The sequence below is a fragment of the Bactrocera oleae genome, chromosome 6 (assembly GCF_042242935.1).
Source record: "Bactrocera oleae isolate idBacOlea1 chromosome 6, idBacOlea1, whole genome shotgun sequence".
In the NCBI taxonomy this organism is placed as follows: Eukaryota; Metazoa; Arthropoda; class Insecta; order Diptera; family Tephritidae; genus Bactrocera; species Bactrocera oleae.
Window position 1 is genome coordinate 28,410,349 of NC_091540.1, and position 16,526 is coordinate 28,426,874.

The 16,526-nt window shown below is 40.4% G+C and overlaps 1 protein-coding gene across 1 annotated transcript; it reads right to left on the minus strand.

Moving 5' to 3' along the window:
- Positions 1-7,071: 7,071 nt before the first annotated feature.
- On the minus strand, positions 7,072-16,519 carry LOC138857834 (uncharacterized). Its single transcript, XM_070111725.1, has 2 exons — positions 16,121-16,519; positions 7,072-8,532 (listed from the first exon to the last, which is right to left on the minus strand). Exon 2 carries the CDS (start codon positions 8,526-8,528, stop codon positions 7,536-7,538), a length of 993 nt encoding a protein of 330 aa, XP_069967826.1. The 5' UTR covers positions 8,529-8,532; positions 16,121-16,519; the 3' UTR covers positions 7,072-7,535.
- Positions 16,520-16,526: the final 7 nt, after the last annotated feature.

The window sequence follows — 16,526 nt, forward strand, 5'->3', positions numbered from 1 at the left end:
GGGTATACCTACATACCCCTAAATAAGGACATCAAAAAATAAAAAATAAAATAGATAAACAATTTATTCAATACATTGTTAAATTAAATTAAAAATAAATACGCACCGGTATCTATAACAACTGAATCCGGGTATTTCAGTTATTTTCAAATTAAGAACGCTAATTAACAAAAAAAAAAAAAATTTTCCGGTTATACATATATACGAAAATTAATCTTAATTTTGTTTAAAGTGGAAAACTCTACTCACTAAAAAGAGCTTTCGTTCAGATTTCTATATACGAAGAAATTTCCTGAATTATCCATCAGTCGACACTGAGGAATTTTGAATTTATTTCACACAATTTTTAAATGAGCTCAGACTCAAAAGAATCAAAAACATCTCAATTGTTAAAAGTACCAAAGATGATTTCAGATGATAAAAGTCCATGTACACCTGCAGAAGCTACACGCTCAAAACAAGGTGCTACAAAACAAAAACGGGTGAAAGATATTTCATACACCAAATTTATCTCTGAGAGTGACAGTATAATACGATACTGCACTCGATTTTCATCTTCGCCGATTCAGGACAATTCTGAATCGGTATTAGAAATTAAAAAAGACAATCTTGACAATTTTTGGACACGTCTCCAAGCTGCATATGACGCAATCGTAGAATCTGACGACTCAGATCTACCTGAAAATTTTAAATCCTCGGCTTACGCCAAGTACGAAAACTGCTTAGACCAGTTTGAAGAAACAAAAGCTATGATTTCTGATCAATTAAAGCTAATAAAAGCGATTGCACCTACTCCGCATCCGAGAGTAGAGCTGCCACAAATTCAAAGTCATGAAGCAAGTTCAGGCATCCATCTCAAGGTGCCCACATGTGATACAGAAATCTTTCATGGTGGTTATGAACAATGGCCGTCCTTCCGGGACATGTTTACAGCCGTTTACATAAACCACCCAAAATTAACAAATGCGCAAAAATTGTATCACCTCCGATACAAAACAAAAGGTCAAGCAGGCGTCATAGTAAAACAGTTCGCACTAAATGACGATAATTTCAATCTGGCTTGGGAAGCTCTAAAAGCGAGATACGAAAATGAAAGAATATTGGTCGATAAGCAAGTAACGATACTAATGAACTTGCCTAAAATTCAGAAAGAAACAAGTGATGAATTCATTAGACTACAATCCACTGTTTCTAATTGTTTGTCAATTTTATCGACACAAAATATTCCCACAGACAGCTGGGACCCTATTCTGGTAAATATATGCACCGCGGCATTACCAGAAAAATCGTTACTTTTGTGGGAGCAATCGCTCTCATCTCGGAAAAAATGCCCAACGTGGCAGCAAATGAAAGAATTTCTAACTACCCAATATGAAATAGCAGAAAGGGTAGACAAAAAACTAGTTAGAACTAAAAACGTTCAAAACGACCTCAATAGAAGCTTTAATAGACCCCAAACCAGTAGCAATAACCATTTAAATAGAAGTTTCTTTAAAAATCAATCATTCACGTCAGAACAGTATAAACAAACGTCATGCGAACTGTGTTACCTGCGTTAAATTCAAAAAATTAAATATTGTCGATAGGAACAATTTTGTGAGAACAAAAAGACTTTGTACAAATTGCCTATCACATGCACATACACTTAAAGAGTGCGAAAGCAAATTTAATTGCGTTTATTGTCATAAACGACATCATTCAATGCTGCATTACAGGACATTTTCCAGCTCACCCCCAAACAGCGCAAATATGAAAAGAGCCACGGGTTTAGTTGCAACAGCAAATCCCGAAGTGCGAAATCCCGTAAATTGCCAAGAAGCACCATGCTGCTCAAAGGCATTAAAAACTCAAACGCTACACAGCGAAAACCAAAGTAGGGTACTACTACCAACAGCAGTCGTCTCCATCGAACACCGAGGAGAGCTGTTTAAACTTAGGGCCTTAATAGACCAAGGATCACAACGATCTTTTATAGCGTCTAGGGCTCAAATTAGGCTACAACTGCCAACAAAACAAGCCAACTTTGAAATTACAGGAAAGGGGCGGAAGAGTAGTTCAAAACTCTAATAAAATCTGCCCCATTACCTTAATTTCCCCCCAAGCGGATAAGCACATACAAGCAGAAGCAATAGTCTTACCGCAACTTACAAATATGCTTCCAAGCTATCACATAAATAGCAAGCATTGGCAAAAGGTTTCACACCTAAAGCTAGCAGATCCCAACTGCAACACTCCCGCTCAAATAGACCTTCTATTAGGAAGCGATCTCATACCACAGATTATACTCGAAGGTATTGAGAAAATTTCAAATACACTTCTGGCACAAAATACTATTTTTGGGTGGATCCTAAGTGGACTAGTTTCGGAACCAGTTACCACCATGACCACTCAGGTTGAGGAAATCTCAAACGAATACCTCAATTCACAATTGAAAAAATTTTGGGAGTTAGAAGAACTCCCCCCCATATCAATCACAACCCCAGAAGATCAGTATTGTGAAGACTTTTACAAAGCTACAACTACTAGATCAGATAATGGTCGGTACGTCGTACGACTACCACTAAAACAACAATTTCCCAACACAATCGCCTTAGGTCACTCTCGCACCTCTGCAATACAGCAGTTTCAAAGTATGGAAAAAAACCTACTTAAAAAAGGCGAACTCAAACCAGTATATGATGGTGTGTTGGAAGAATATCTCCATTTAGACCACATGGAGGAAATAAGCCCATGTGAAAAAATCATCAACGGCAAATACTACTCATTTTATTTGCCGCACCATGCAGTAGTAAAGCCAGACAAAAAAACAACTAAAGTAAGAGTTGTCTTTAATGCATCAAGATCCACTAGCTCGGGGAATTCCCTAAATGATATTCTATTTACGGGACCCACGCTCCAACCAGATTTAATGCTCCTCATATTAAATTGGCGTATATTCAAATACGTATTTAACGGAGACGTCGAAAAAATGTATAGACAAATAGTCGTACATAAAGACGATCAAGATTTTCAGCGAATTATTTTCCGAAAATCTCCCAATAGTCCACTCCGCGACTATAAATTAAAAACAGTTACCTTTGGCGTCAACTGTGCTCGATATTTAGCCATTCGAACACTGCACGAATTGGCAGAAAACACCAAGTCAGAATTTCCTCTGGCAACCCAGGTGTTAAAAACACAAACGTATGTAGACGATATCTTGTCTGGAAGTCACAGTCTTCCACAAGCATACGAGTCACTATCACAAGTGATACAAGCCCTCAAAACCGCAGGGTTTCCGTTGAAAAAGATAACGGCGAACCACCCTAATATTCTAAAAAATATACCACATGAAAATTTGTTAGATACTAATTTCCTTAAATTCGAAAAGGAAAGTACAACAAAAACTCTGGGGATCCAATGGAATGCGATATCTGACCAGTTTTCATACACTACAGAGTCAATATCGGCATTATCTGCCATAACAAAGCGGCAAATTCTATCCTCTGTGGCGAAACTTTTCGACCCCGCAGGATGGCTTTCGCCAGTTATGATACAAGCCAAAATTCTAATACAAGAATTATGGTTAGATGGTACCGACTGGGACGAACAAGTAAAACCACTGCGTTTAGAAAAGTGGTCCCAGTTTGCGAGCAATCTACATGATATCTCACAGATACAAATCCCACGTTGGGTAAATTATGCCCCAGAGCACAAAGTCGAACTACACGGCTTCTGTGACGCCTCTGAAAAGGCATATTGCGCAACTATATATGTTCGCACACAAAGCGCCAATGCGACCACATGAAACTTACTAGTAGCAAAAGCAAAAGTGGCTCCTTTAAAAACAATAAGTCTACCACGACTTGAATTATGTGGAGCGCTACTACTGGCCAAACTCGTGTCCATCGTACAAACGCAATTAAACATGGCACAATATAAATTATATCTATGGTCCGATTCCGAAATTGTACTAGCCTGGTTAGAAAAACCACCACATGCATGGAAGACGTATATTTCAAACCGAACGTCTCAAATCCTTGACCTAGTAGGATCAGCCACTTGGCGACATGTAGCCAGTGCTGACAATCCTGCTGATCTAGGTACGAGAGGATGCAAACCCCTGCATCTTGCCACCACCACCCTCTGGTGGAATGGCCCCCGATGGTTAACAGAATCTCCTGATTCTTGGCCACAATCGCCCATGCGCAATATAATTGCCCCAGAAAGTCGAAAAATCGACTCTTTTCACACAACAGTGGATGATACTGACATCCTCGAACGATTTTCATCGTATCCCCGAGCACTCAGGGTAATCGCTTACATGCTCAAGTTCATAGAGCGACTCAAAATTAAACTTCAGGGAGTAACTTCATTACACTCCCAATGCGATACAGTGACGCACCTAGACTTACAAAAAGCAAAGGTCGCTCTTATCGCATCTACGCAAGCGCGCTACTTCAGCCGCGATATATCACTTCTGAGAGAATCAAAACCTATTGACAAGAGAAGTCCCCTCTTAGTTCTAAACCCATTCCTCGACACGAAAGGTCTTCTACGTGTGAATGGTCGGCTTGCCAATTCAAGCCTAACGTATAACGAACGCCATCCCATAATTGTTCCAGAGAAGTCTCGACTTGCCACACTACTCATCAATTATATCCACATATTAATGCTTCATGCCGAACATCGCCTCATGCAACATACGGTCCGCCAGGAATTTTACATTCCCCGACTTAAGCCCCAAATAAAGAAGTGCATTTTCTTGTGCAAAATCTGTACCACGCACAAGCAAAAGATGAGAACACAGATTATGGCAGCACTTCCCCCGGAACGCTGCAACTTCGCTCTGCCTTTCTCCATCACAGGTGTCGACTTTGCTGGGCCTTTTCAAATAAAGGCGTCCATGTTAAGGTCTCCCACTCTGATGAAAGGCTATGTGGCTGTTTTTGTCTGTTTTACGACAAAAGCAGTGCACCTTGAGCTTTGTACTAATCTGACGAAGGAGGCTTTCCTTGCGGCATTTGCCCGCTTCGTCGGTCGACGCGGCTTTCCATCGAAGATCATGAGCGATAATGGTAAAACATTTATCGGTGCTCAAAGAGCCACCGAAAAACAATTTGTGGACTTTATCAAACAAGTCTCACCTGAGATTGTACAAAAGTACGCGCCCCAAGGCATTAATTGGCAATTCATCCCCCCAAGCGCTCCTCATATGGGTGGTTTATGGGAATCAGCTGTAAAAAGCTTCAAATCCCACTTCAAAAAAATAGCTGGAAATTACAAATTCAATTACGAAGAATTCACGACATTATTAATTCGAATTGAAGCCGTTCTCAATTCACGGCCTCTTACAATCCTTTCGCAAGATCCCTCCGATTTCACAGCCTTAACTCCAGGGCACTTTCTCAAAGGAACACCCATTCTGGCCATACCTGAGCCAGGCGTGGAGTCGCTATCCTTACTAAATCGCTGGGAAAGAATTAAAATTCTCCATCACGATTTCAGCCGTCGATGGAAAGAAGAATACATAAAGGATCTCCATAAACGATACCGTTGGAAGACTCCTGAACAAGCACCAAAGCTTGGAGATTGTGTCATTATCCATGATGATTGTCTACCTCCTACCGAATGGCGGCTTGGGCGCATAGAAAAGCTACATTACGGCTCCGACGGTCACATACGAGTGGTTGATCTTCGTACACAAAGCGGAATGCTAACCAGACCGCTCGTGAAGCTATGCTTTCTCCCAACCGCCGATAATAGTGACACAGCAAATCGCACACAATCAACCGATACTACCGCAATTCAATAAAATAACCAAATCAATAAGTAAAAAACCGAAAAACTCGTTAATAACCGTTTAAATAACAAATACCTAATAAAAAATGGTCGATCAATACGATGACCCATTCATGCCACATAACGTGGCACGATCATCCATATCCTTTCTATGACAAGTCTGCATCATTAAACAACTTTTTCATACAGATTAACATGGATGTGGATACGCCAACTACTCCCACGCCAACTGTGCGGTCGGCTTCCAACGTGCCACGCACGGGGCCTACCCCAACGCCCCGATCTGCAGCTGCAACTGCCCCTGCAAGCGCACCTGCAACGACACCTAGGTCAGCACCAGTTCCTCGCGGTGGCACGCGACCTTCCCCGACGCTATCATCGCCGCCTTCAGAGGCACATCGTATACGATGTCCCATTTGTCGGCGCCCACATCGTCTGCAACATTGTGGGATTTTCAGGAGTATGCGACCGTTGCAACGACAACAAGTTGCCCAGGCACATGGGCACTGTCTAAATTGCCTATCGCATACGCATGGGACTCAAGAGTGTGTGTCCACGGGTCTGTGCCAAATTTGCAGCAGACCACATCACACACTACTTCATCGCAGCTCGAGGCGCAACGTTGGTCGGCCACCTACTCTGCGAAGCCGCGCAACAGGACCTCGACCCTCCACTCGTGCGGTACACCCGCGGAATGTAACACCACGGCGTCGACAGCCTAGACCGCAACCACGTCGTTCCAATGGACTGAGCAGCGTTGTGGAAACGTTACAACAGCTGCAGCGACTACTAGGCTAATAATTCGCCTAGGGGGGCCGGGATGGCTAAATGACCACTCAATCCCCCCTCCCCGTAAGACACTGTCACACTACACCAATTCACATCCACATCCCCACACGTCCTTACCATACATTCCACACCTACATACCATACATTCCACATCACTACACCATGCACCAACACGCACACAAATACAACTTAACACCGATCACACCACCATGAAGACATCAACAGATATATAAGGGACCAAAAGAAGGATCCCGCTCCCCTTTTTTGCATCGACTCGCTAGCGATTAGTTCCTTAAGCACCCGCCGAAATCGACTCTCTTTCTTTTTTAATTATTTTGTGCTAAAGGTGAGTGAAGTGAAAATTAATTTATTAATTAAATAAACAGCTTTGGAACAAAATTTGGTGTCGGGGTACTCGACGTTGAGTTTGCCGGTGTGCCAAATAAAATAACAACAAAATGTAACTTTAATTACTTTTAGTATATAGGGTAGAAATATAGACAATTTGTGTGGGTTAATTGTACAATATTTATGTGTGCGTTTGTTAAGTGTTATATGTATAATTAAATTTATATGTTATTTTTAGGTTAGGCTTAAATAATATAAATTAACTATACATTTAATTACAACCTGATGTGGCTTATAATCCCGCGTAGATTTTGGTGGTGCTCCTGTTGTTGTTGTATTGCTGGGGCGATCTAATTTTCGCGCCTTTTCTGTCCGTCCGCGTTGATATCTGCTCCTTGATCTGCTGATTAATTCCAATTGGAATTATGAGCTATGTTGGTGCTGTTGAGCCTTTTGCATTGTCCTCTAATTCGTATTTATACAAGTTAGGAGAACAATGCAGGGATGTGTTCATTTGGCATGAACATCCCGGCCGCTTTGCAGGCTCTGCAAATAAAAGTTATTAGATCTATTTCGCTTTGGGTTAAGGAATATTGTTTTAAAATGGGTTGAGTGGTTTAAATCGCACAAGCACCGGTTAGAGTCCAACCGAGTGCGGTGTTTTGTGCGATCACGGCGCTGTTGTCTGGGTTGAATAATCCGGGTTTCATTATCCTTGGGTAGATGTCTGCTCCCAGTTCCATCATGATTTTATCATCCTTGTGGAACATAGGGTCGGCTAGGACTAAGTGGTCGAATCTCTTAAAGATTTCGCCACCTATATCACGATTGTAGGGTCGGGTCGGTAATTCCTGCGTCATAAGGCAGTTAACTTCGACATGCCAGTCGGGATCAGTTAGTGACCCTATGACGATTTTACATATGCGGGGAGAGTCAAGGTACGTTTTCGGTAACCTCAATCTCTGAACTAGCTCTGAGGCAATGATTGTCACCTTTCGGGTCGGGTTAATTATGGCACGTATTTTATTCCATTTGCCCTCGTGTTTTATTTTTATCATGGCAGTGGGTATAAGGGTCGGCTTGGCCAGTAGCGTTGGAATCTCTTGGTCTTTGTGCAGTCTTTTATCGCTATTTGTTGTTTTGGTTGTCTTTTTGCAGAACAACCTGGGGTGCCCGTGTAGGATTGAATGATGCTCACCGTTACACATGTTGCATCGTTTTGCGCTTGTGCATCTTTGTGTTGAGTGCGATCTGGCCAAGCAGTTGACGCAGTACTTATACTTAGTTACTGCGTCAAACTTTTCATGAATGTTCATTTTTGTAAATTTTGAACATGTCACCAATCGGTGATCCTTTTTACACAATCCACAGGGGATGTGTTTATGTGTGCGTTTTGATGAATGGGTGATAGTTCGTCGGGCCGTGCGGTGGGTACTTCCTCTTTCTTCTCGAATGGGGGGGAGGGTCGCTTTAAAGCCATGTAAGCGTCTAGCCAGGGTCCCATTGTCGGAGAGTGGGGTGATGCTTCGGGTGACGCTGAGTGATCGTATGGTGAAGGCTGGGCTGCTCTGTCGGCTGCAGATAGATTTGATGCTATTTTGAGGAGCCATGTCACTATAAAGAAATGAGATTAGTTATTTGGTAAGGCGCAATGACTATTTTGGTTATTTGGCGGGTAATTGTTCCCTGAGAGTACGTATGTCAACTACTCTGGTCTTATTGTCTGCACCGAGATAGGTTTTTTCGATGCGACCAAGTTTCCATTCATTTGGGGGCAGAGTTTCTTGGCGTTGAGGGTATTTCCACATATACCGTTTGTGGAGTTCTTTTAGATATTCTTCTTTCCATCGTTTGCAGAAGTGTTGATGGAGTATCTTTAACTTTTGCCATCTATGTGCGATGCTTAGTTGTGTATCTTTTAAGTTGGGTTCTGCTGGGGTTAATAAAGGGGTACCAATTAAGAAATGGCCTAGAGTTAAAGGTTCTATATTCCTGGGGTCTTCACTTAGTGGGCTTAAAGGTCGAGAATTCAAGCAGCTTTCGATTCGGGTTAGAAGGGTAGATAATTCTTCGAAAGTGAATTTTTGGATCTGAGACACCTTTTTTAAGTGGCTCTTTAAACTTTTCACTCCTGCTTCCCAGAGTCCACCCATATGTGGAGCTCCTGGAGGATTAATGTGCCAGTTGATGTTTTGGTGTGCTGCACTTGTTGTTACTTGTGTTTTTGTGAATTCTCGTCGATCTTTGATTAAGAGTTTAGACGCTCCCACGAAATTAGTACCATTGCCAGAATAAAGATCGGCGGGACATCCGCGCCTAGAAAAGAATCGTGCGATTGCGGCCATGAATGCTTGGGTGGTGAGATCGCTTGCTGCCTCCAGGTGTATTGCTTTGGTTGCAAAACAAACAAATACGCATACATAACCTTTTGTGATCAAGCACGCTCTGCCGGTGTAATTTTTTATGTCAGAGCTGCCATTATTTGGGTAGTTTCTCTCTTCTTGTGTAAGACGCAAGTTTTGCACTGATGGAAAATGGACTTGATGAGCGTTTTAAGCTTCGGTATCCAAAATTCCGTTCGCATGAGTCGTAAAACTAGTTGGTTGCCACCATGTAGGGTAATTGAGTGAGTAAATTGGGTGAGTAGTTTTGTTAATCGACTGCTATAGGGTAGTATAATCGGATGACCCTCGTTATATGATAATGCTTCTGAATTGTTTAATCGGCTATTGACTCGCATTATTCCTTTGGGATCGATTAAAGGGTTTAGGATCAAAATTGTACTTTTTCAGTGTATGCTGGTTTTTTGAGTTAAAGCTTCATACTCCTCCTGGAAGTGCTGTCTTTGGGTTAAAATAATTAACTTCGTGCGGGTAGTTTTGAACTCGTCTGGAGTTATTTCCAACGTTGTGTATGGCTGTTGTGATCTGTTGCGTGACGCATTTGAGCAGAATCTGAATAAATATGCTATGACTCGAATGGCTTTGGGTAGTGATGAAAATCTATCCAGTATTTCCTCTTGTGTTGTGTTGACGATAGTCTTGATTGGCCGCAGTTCCAGTGTTGTATCGATTGATTTTCGGGTAATTGGCCAATGTTTCGGGTCGAGTTTTAACCATTTGGGTCCGTGCCACCAGAGAACATTGTTAACCATTTCCAGAGGTGTGCATCCGCGACTACCCAGATCTGCCGGATTGTCCTGGCTTTAGATGTGACGCCAATTTTCGGTTTCAACTTTTTCTGCAATTGTGGCAACTTGATGGGATACAAAGGTTGTCCATGAGCATGGGGGTTTGCTTAGCCAAGAAAGGATAATTGTAGAATCCGTCCAAAGGTGACTGCGGTACTGAGTAATGTTTAATTGGGGTAGGGTCGCATCCACTAGATTCGCCAGAAGAACCGCTCTGCAAGGTTCTAGCCTTGGTAAAAATATACTTTTTATTGGGGACACACGAGTCTTGGATATCAAAAGAGTTGTTCAGGTATTTGTGTTTGTAGAAACACTGATGCATAGGTTTGCTGCGTAAGCTTTTTCTGATGCGTCAGAGAATCCGTGGAAATTGATGATCGCGGATGTCGAAAAGTGGGTCCACCGAGGAATTTCAATCAGATTTAGGGTTTCGTAATCCTTTATGAAGGTTTTCCAGCAATGGAGAGTTAAGGGTTTTAAACTTTCATCCCAATCGGATTTATCGAGCCATATTTGTTGCATTATTATTTTGGCTGTGACTACAACGGGACTGAGCCAACCAGCTGGGTCGAACAATTTTGCTATAATCGATAATACTTCTCTTTTAGTAAACGAATAGGGTTGATGAGAAAAAAGAATGCATCTTTTTTTGCATTCCATCTGATCCTCAGTATTTTTGTGCTATTGGATTCCGATAAACTGAGTAAATTGGTATCCAACAGGTGTTCTTGTGAGATTCCAGATAAGACTTTTGGGTCATTTGAGGTCCATTTGCGTAGAGCAAATCCTGCGGACTCCAAAGATGAAGTGAGTTCGTCTCGTGCTATCTTCGCTGTTGCTACGTCATGTGCTCCTGCAAGTACATCATCGACGTACATTCCGTTTCGAAGTATCTCTGCTGCCAGTGGGTGGGTTCCTTGTACATCATCCGCTAATTTGAGGAGGGTACGGATAGCTAAATATGGGGCACAGTTAATACCAAACGTAACAGTTTGTAGTTCAAAATCTTCTATGGGCTCGTTAGGCGATCTTCTAAATAAGATTCTTTGAAATGAAGTGTGTTTGCTTTCAACAAGTATTTGACGATACATTTTTTGAATATCTGCATTGAATACGATTCGAAACATACGCCACTTTACCACTAGGATTACCAGGTCTGCTTGCAGAATAGGTCCAGTGTGTAATACATCGTTGAGGCTATTTCTATTTGAGGTGGGGCATGATGCGTTGAATACCACTCGCAGTTGGGTAGATAGTATGTTTTCGTATTCTCTGCGGGGTCATATTCTATTTTGGTCATATGACCGAGTTCCAGGTACTCGTTGATGGCCTTGTCGTATTCTGTTTTTATTTCAGGTTTTCTAGATAGGGACTTTTCATTTCTTAGAAACTGAGCTAAAGCTATATGTCTTGAGTTGCCAATTCTATTTTTTCTGGGGTTTTAAAGGGTAATGTTACCACGTAACACCCAGTTGAGTGTCTTCGGGTTGTTTTTTGATAATGTTGCTCACACAGTATATCCGAAGTTGAGGGTAGAGGCTTTTTCGCAACTTCTTCGACTTCCCAAAATTGTGTGAGCAACTTGTCTGGGGTCGTCTTATTGAAAAATGACAATATTGAGGGTGAGATGGGTTTTTCAGGTGTGGGCCCGGAAAGAATTCAACCGAATTCTGTTTCTTGGGCTACCCGAGTACATTTCTCTGTACGCCACTGAGAATTATTTGTGGGTACAGATCACTTCCGATAAGAATGTCGACAGGTCTGGGTTTATAGAAGTGAGGGTCAGCTAAACTAAAACCGAATTCTTTATTAGAAATTATTCTATCAAGTGAGTGAGTGGGTAAGTTATCGGTTAAAGTTTTTAAGATAAACGCGTGGGTTGTTATCTTAAATTCCCTTTTTGTTGGTGAACGAAGGGTGAGTTCGCAAGTTTTGGTAGCTGTTGCGGAGACTATGTTGTTCAATCCGGTCACTTGTGCGTTTTTCTTGAATGTGGGTATGTCCAATTTTCTGTGGAACTTCTCGGAAATGAACGTACCTTCTGACCCAGAGTCGATTAGTGCTCGAGCTGTATATAATTGCGCTTTGTAAGAAACTTGCACTATGGCAGTACCTAGCAAAACCTGCTTCCTATTTGAGTTGTGTGGTTTGGGAGGTACTACTATTGGTAGAGTCTAAAGGCGGGTTCGGGGTTCTTGATCCCTGCGGGAGGGATTGGGAGCGGGATGGGGCATACGATGCAGAATAGTGTTATGTTTCTTTCTACATATTCTGCATGAGTATTTGCTCTTGCAATCCTTGAAGCTATGCGATAATGCAAGGCAATTAAAACAGTAACCATTATTTTTTATTACGTTTATTCGTGTCTCGACATTCATTTGTAAAAACTTTGGGCATTCTCGAATGGAATGTTGGGTTCTACATAATTTACAACTCTCAATGTCTTGGGGTTTTTTTGAGATGATGTTGCTTCTTACAGGGTTTTCAATAGCGTGTGGAAAACTCAATTTCGAAGTTCCAGAGACGTTCGGGTGAAAGGTATTAAATTTCCTGTCTTTTCCTTTTCTATAAGTCCCACTGTCGGGTTGGGTAACTGGAACGGGGTCAGTTAGATTTCCTACTGCTTCTAAAGATTTGTATCTATGGGTGAGAAATGCGTCGAAAGTTTTCCATGATGGTATTTCGGAGTTGACTTCTAGGGTATCCTCAAATTGATGAAGTAAAATTTTAGGTAGTTTCAATCCACATAAGAAGATTAAGATTGGGTCCCAACTAGTCGTGTCTATATATGCATTATGAAGATTTGTAAGACAATTGCTGACGGTCCTCTGAAGATGTTTAATAGCGCTTCCACTTTCCTGGTTTGCTTGGGGTAAATTGAACAAAATTTTTAATTGCGCGTTGACTTGAACTCGTTTGTTTTCGTATTGCGATACCAGATCCCTCCATGCCATCAAGAAACCATCATTTGTTAATGGTGCGTTTTTCACTATTGCTCTTGCTTCTTCTCGGGTTTTTTGAATTAGGTAAAACAGTCTCTCCACGTTACTAATTTTGTGATTGTTTACATATATGGCCGTAAACATGTCTCTGAATGAGGGCCAGGTTACGAAGTCGCCATAAAATATGTCCGTGTCACAAGGTTGTAGATGAATTGAAGATCCTATGTCCCGCGATGTGTTTTCTTCTGAAGCTCGTTCCTTTATTGTGGGGGTTGGGGTCTTAAGATCATCTATAGCTTGGTTAATGGATCCCAAACATTTCAAATATAATTGATGACCTGTTTTAAATTTTTCTTTAACTTTTATGAAGTCAATAGTCTCACCCGGTTTTTGTGAGGTTCTACGAAAGGCATCGCATGACTTGTTTGCCTTGTCGTAAATAGCGTTGAGTTCAACTCTTTTTATTTCCAAAGTATAAACGGATTCATCTTCGGGGTGGGTTTCGTAATGTTCTTCGATATATTCGAATAAATCCGAAATACAGAACTTAAATTCTTCCATTTTCGATAGAAAATTTATTTATTTCTTTATTATATAGATAGGTATGTATATATCGCAACAATTTATAAAATTTAAATAAAACAAATAATAAATTTCAAGTAATTTTTCTTTATTTAAATTTTAACAAGCAAATTCCCGAAAGCTGGCGAATTTCCAAAACAAAAATTTTTTGTGTGTGTCTTATATATGCACAATATTTAAAATTCCGATGAACGAAAAACTTCCTACTGGGTTATTTGAATTTTTTCCTACAGGGTTTTTTGCTTGCTCGCAATGCACTAGCAATGAATATTTAATGTCTTGAGTTGCCAAGTCTATTTTTTCTGGGGTTTTAAAGGGTAATGTTACCACGTAACACCCAGTTGAGTGTCTTCGGGTTGTTTTTTGATAATGTTGCTCACACAGTATATCCGAAGTTGAGGGTAGAGGCTTTTTCGCAACTTCTTCGACTTCCCAAAATTGTGTGAGCAACTTGTCTGGGGTCGTCTTATTGAAAAATGACAATATTGAGGGTGAGATGGGTTTTTCAGGTGTGGGCCCGGAAAGAATTCAACCGAATTCTGTTTCTTGGGCTACCCGAGTACACTTCTCTGTACGCCACTGAGAATTATTTGTGGGTACAGATCACTTCCGATAAGAATGTCGACAGGTCTGGGTTTATAGAAGTGAGGGTCAGCTAAACTAAAACCGAATTCTTTATTAGAAATTATTCTATCAAGTGAGTGAGTGGGTAAGTTATCGGTTAAAGTTTTTAAGATAAACGCGTGGGTTGTTATCTTAAATTCCCTTTTTGTTGGTGAACGAAGGGTGAGTTCGCAAGTTTTGGTAGCTGTTGCGGAGACTGTGTTGTTCAATCCGGTCACTTTTGCGTTTTTCTTGAATGTGGGTATGTCCAATTTTCTGTGGAACTTCTCGGAAATGAACGTACCTTCTGACCCAGAGTCGATTAGTGCTCGAGCTGTATATAATTGCGCTTTGTAAGAAACTTGCACTATGGCAGTACCTAGCAAAACCTGCTTCCTATTTGAGTTGTGTGGTTTGGGAGGTACTACTATTGGTAGAGTCTAAAGGCGGGTTCGGGGTTCTTGATCCCTGCGGGAGGGATTGGGAGCGGGATGGGGCATACGATGCAGAAGAGTGTTATGTTTCTTTCTACATATTCTGCATGAGTATTTGCTCTTGCAATCCTTGAAGCTATGCGATAATGCAAGGCAATTAAAACAGTAACCATTATTTTTTATTACGTTTATTCGTGTCTCGACATTCATTTGTAAAAACTTTGGGCATTCTCGAATGGAATGTTGGGTTCTACATAATTTACAACTCTCAATGTCTTGGGGTTTTTTTGAGATGATGTTGCTTCTTACAGGGTTTTCACTAGCGTGTGGAAAACTCAATTTCGAAGTTCCAGAGACGTTCGGGTGAAAGGTATTAAATTTCCTGTCTTTTCCTTTTCTATAAGTCCCACTGTCGGGTTGGGTAACTGGAACGGGGTCAGTTAGTTACTAATTTTGTGATTGTTTACATATATGGCCGTAAACATGTCTCTGAATGAGGGCCAGGTTACGAAGTCGCCATAAAATATGTCCGTGTCACAAGGTTGTAGATGAATTGAAGATCCTATGTCCCGCGATGTGTTTTCTGCTGAAGCTCGTTCCTTTATTGTGGGGGTTGGGGTCTTAAGATCATCTATAGCTTGGTTAATGGATCCCAAACATTTCAAATATAATTGATGACTTGTTTTAAAATTTTCTTTAACTTTTATGAAGTCAATAGTCTAACGGGGTTTTTGTGGGGTTCTACGAAAGGCATCGCATGACTTGTTGGCCTTGTCGTAAATAGCGTTGAGTTCAACTCTTTTTATTTCCAGAGTATAAACGGATTCATCTTCGGGGTGGGTTTCGTAATGTTCTTCGATATATTCGAATAAATCCGAAATACAGAACTTAACTTCTTCCATTTTCGATAGAAAATTTATTTATTTCTTTATTATATAGTATATATCGCAACAATTTATAAAATTTAAATGAAACAAATAATAAATTTCAAGTAATTTTTCTTTATTTAAATTTTAACAAGCAAATTCCCGAAAGCTGGCGAATTTCCAAAACAAAAATTTTTTGTGTGTGTCTTATATATGCACAATATTTAAAATTCCGATGAACGAAAAATTTCCTACTGGGTTATTTGAATTTTTTCCTACAGGGTTTTTTGCTTGCTCGCAATGCACTAGCAATGAATATTTAAGAGAGCGGGCAATGCAATTTGAATATATATATACGTTTATGTACGAATAGGTACCAAGAGTAACGTTGCTTGGCTCTCAAAAAATATATATTATATATTGTAAGTACGTACTTATGTATGTATTATGAGTAAAGTGCTAAACGGAATATGACAATAATAAATTCGCAAATACTTTGCACTTAATACCTGTTAAGCACAATATTTATTTTATTATTTATATTTGTTTTATATTATTTTTAAAAATTTGGGTTTATGTACTCACAATTTTTTCCACGTATATAATCCTTCTTGCTTTTCTGATCCAAGTTTGTGGTTGATTGGGTGGGCGAATATATTATTTTTGATGATCCAAACGATGGTTGATTGGGTGGGTGAATGTATAATAAGAAAACGATGTTTAATTGGGTGGGTTTTATTTTATCGGGAACGGATTCGGCTCGAAAGACCAAAATGTCGGTTACTCGACGTTGAGTTTGCCGGTGTGCCAAATAAAATAACAACAAAATGTAACTTTAATTACTTTTAGTATATAGGGTAGAAATATAGACAATTTGTGTGGGTTAATTGTACAATATTTATGTGTGCGTTTGTTAAGTGTTATATGTATAATTAAATTTATATGTTATTTTTAGGTTAGGCTTAAATAATATAAATTAACTATACATTTA

Coding starts and splice junctions, on each gene's coding strand:
- LOC138857834 (XM_070111725.1), bottom strand. CDS start 8,528: ATGGCTCCTCAAAATAGCATCAAATCTATCTGCAGCCGACAGAGCAGC.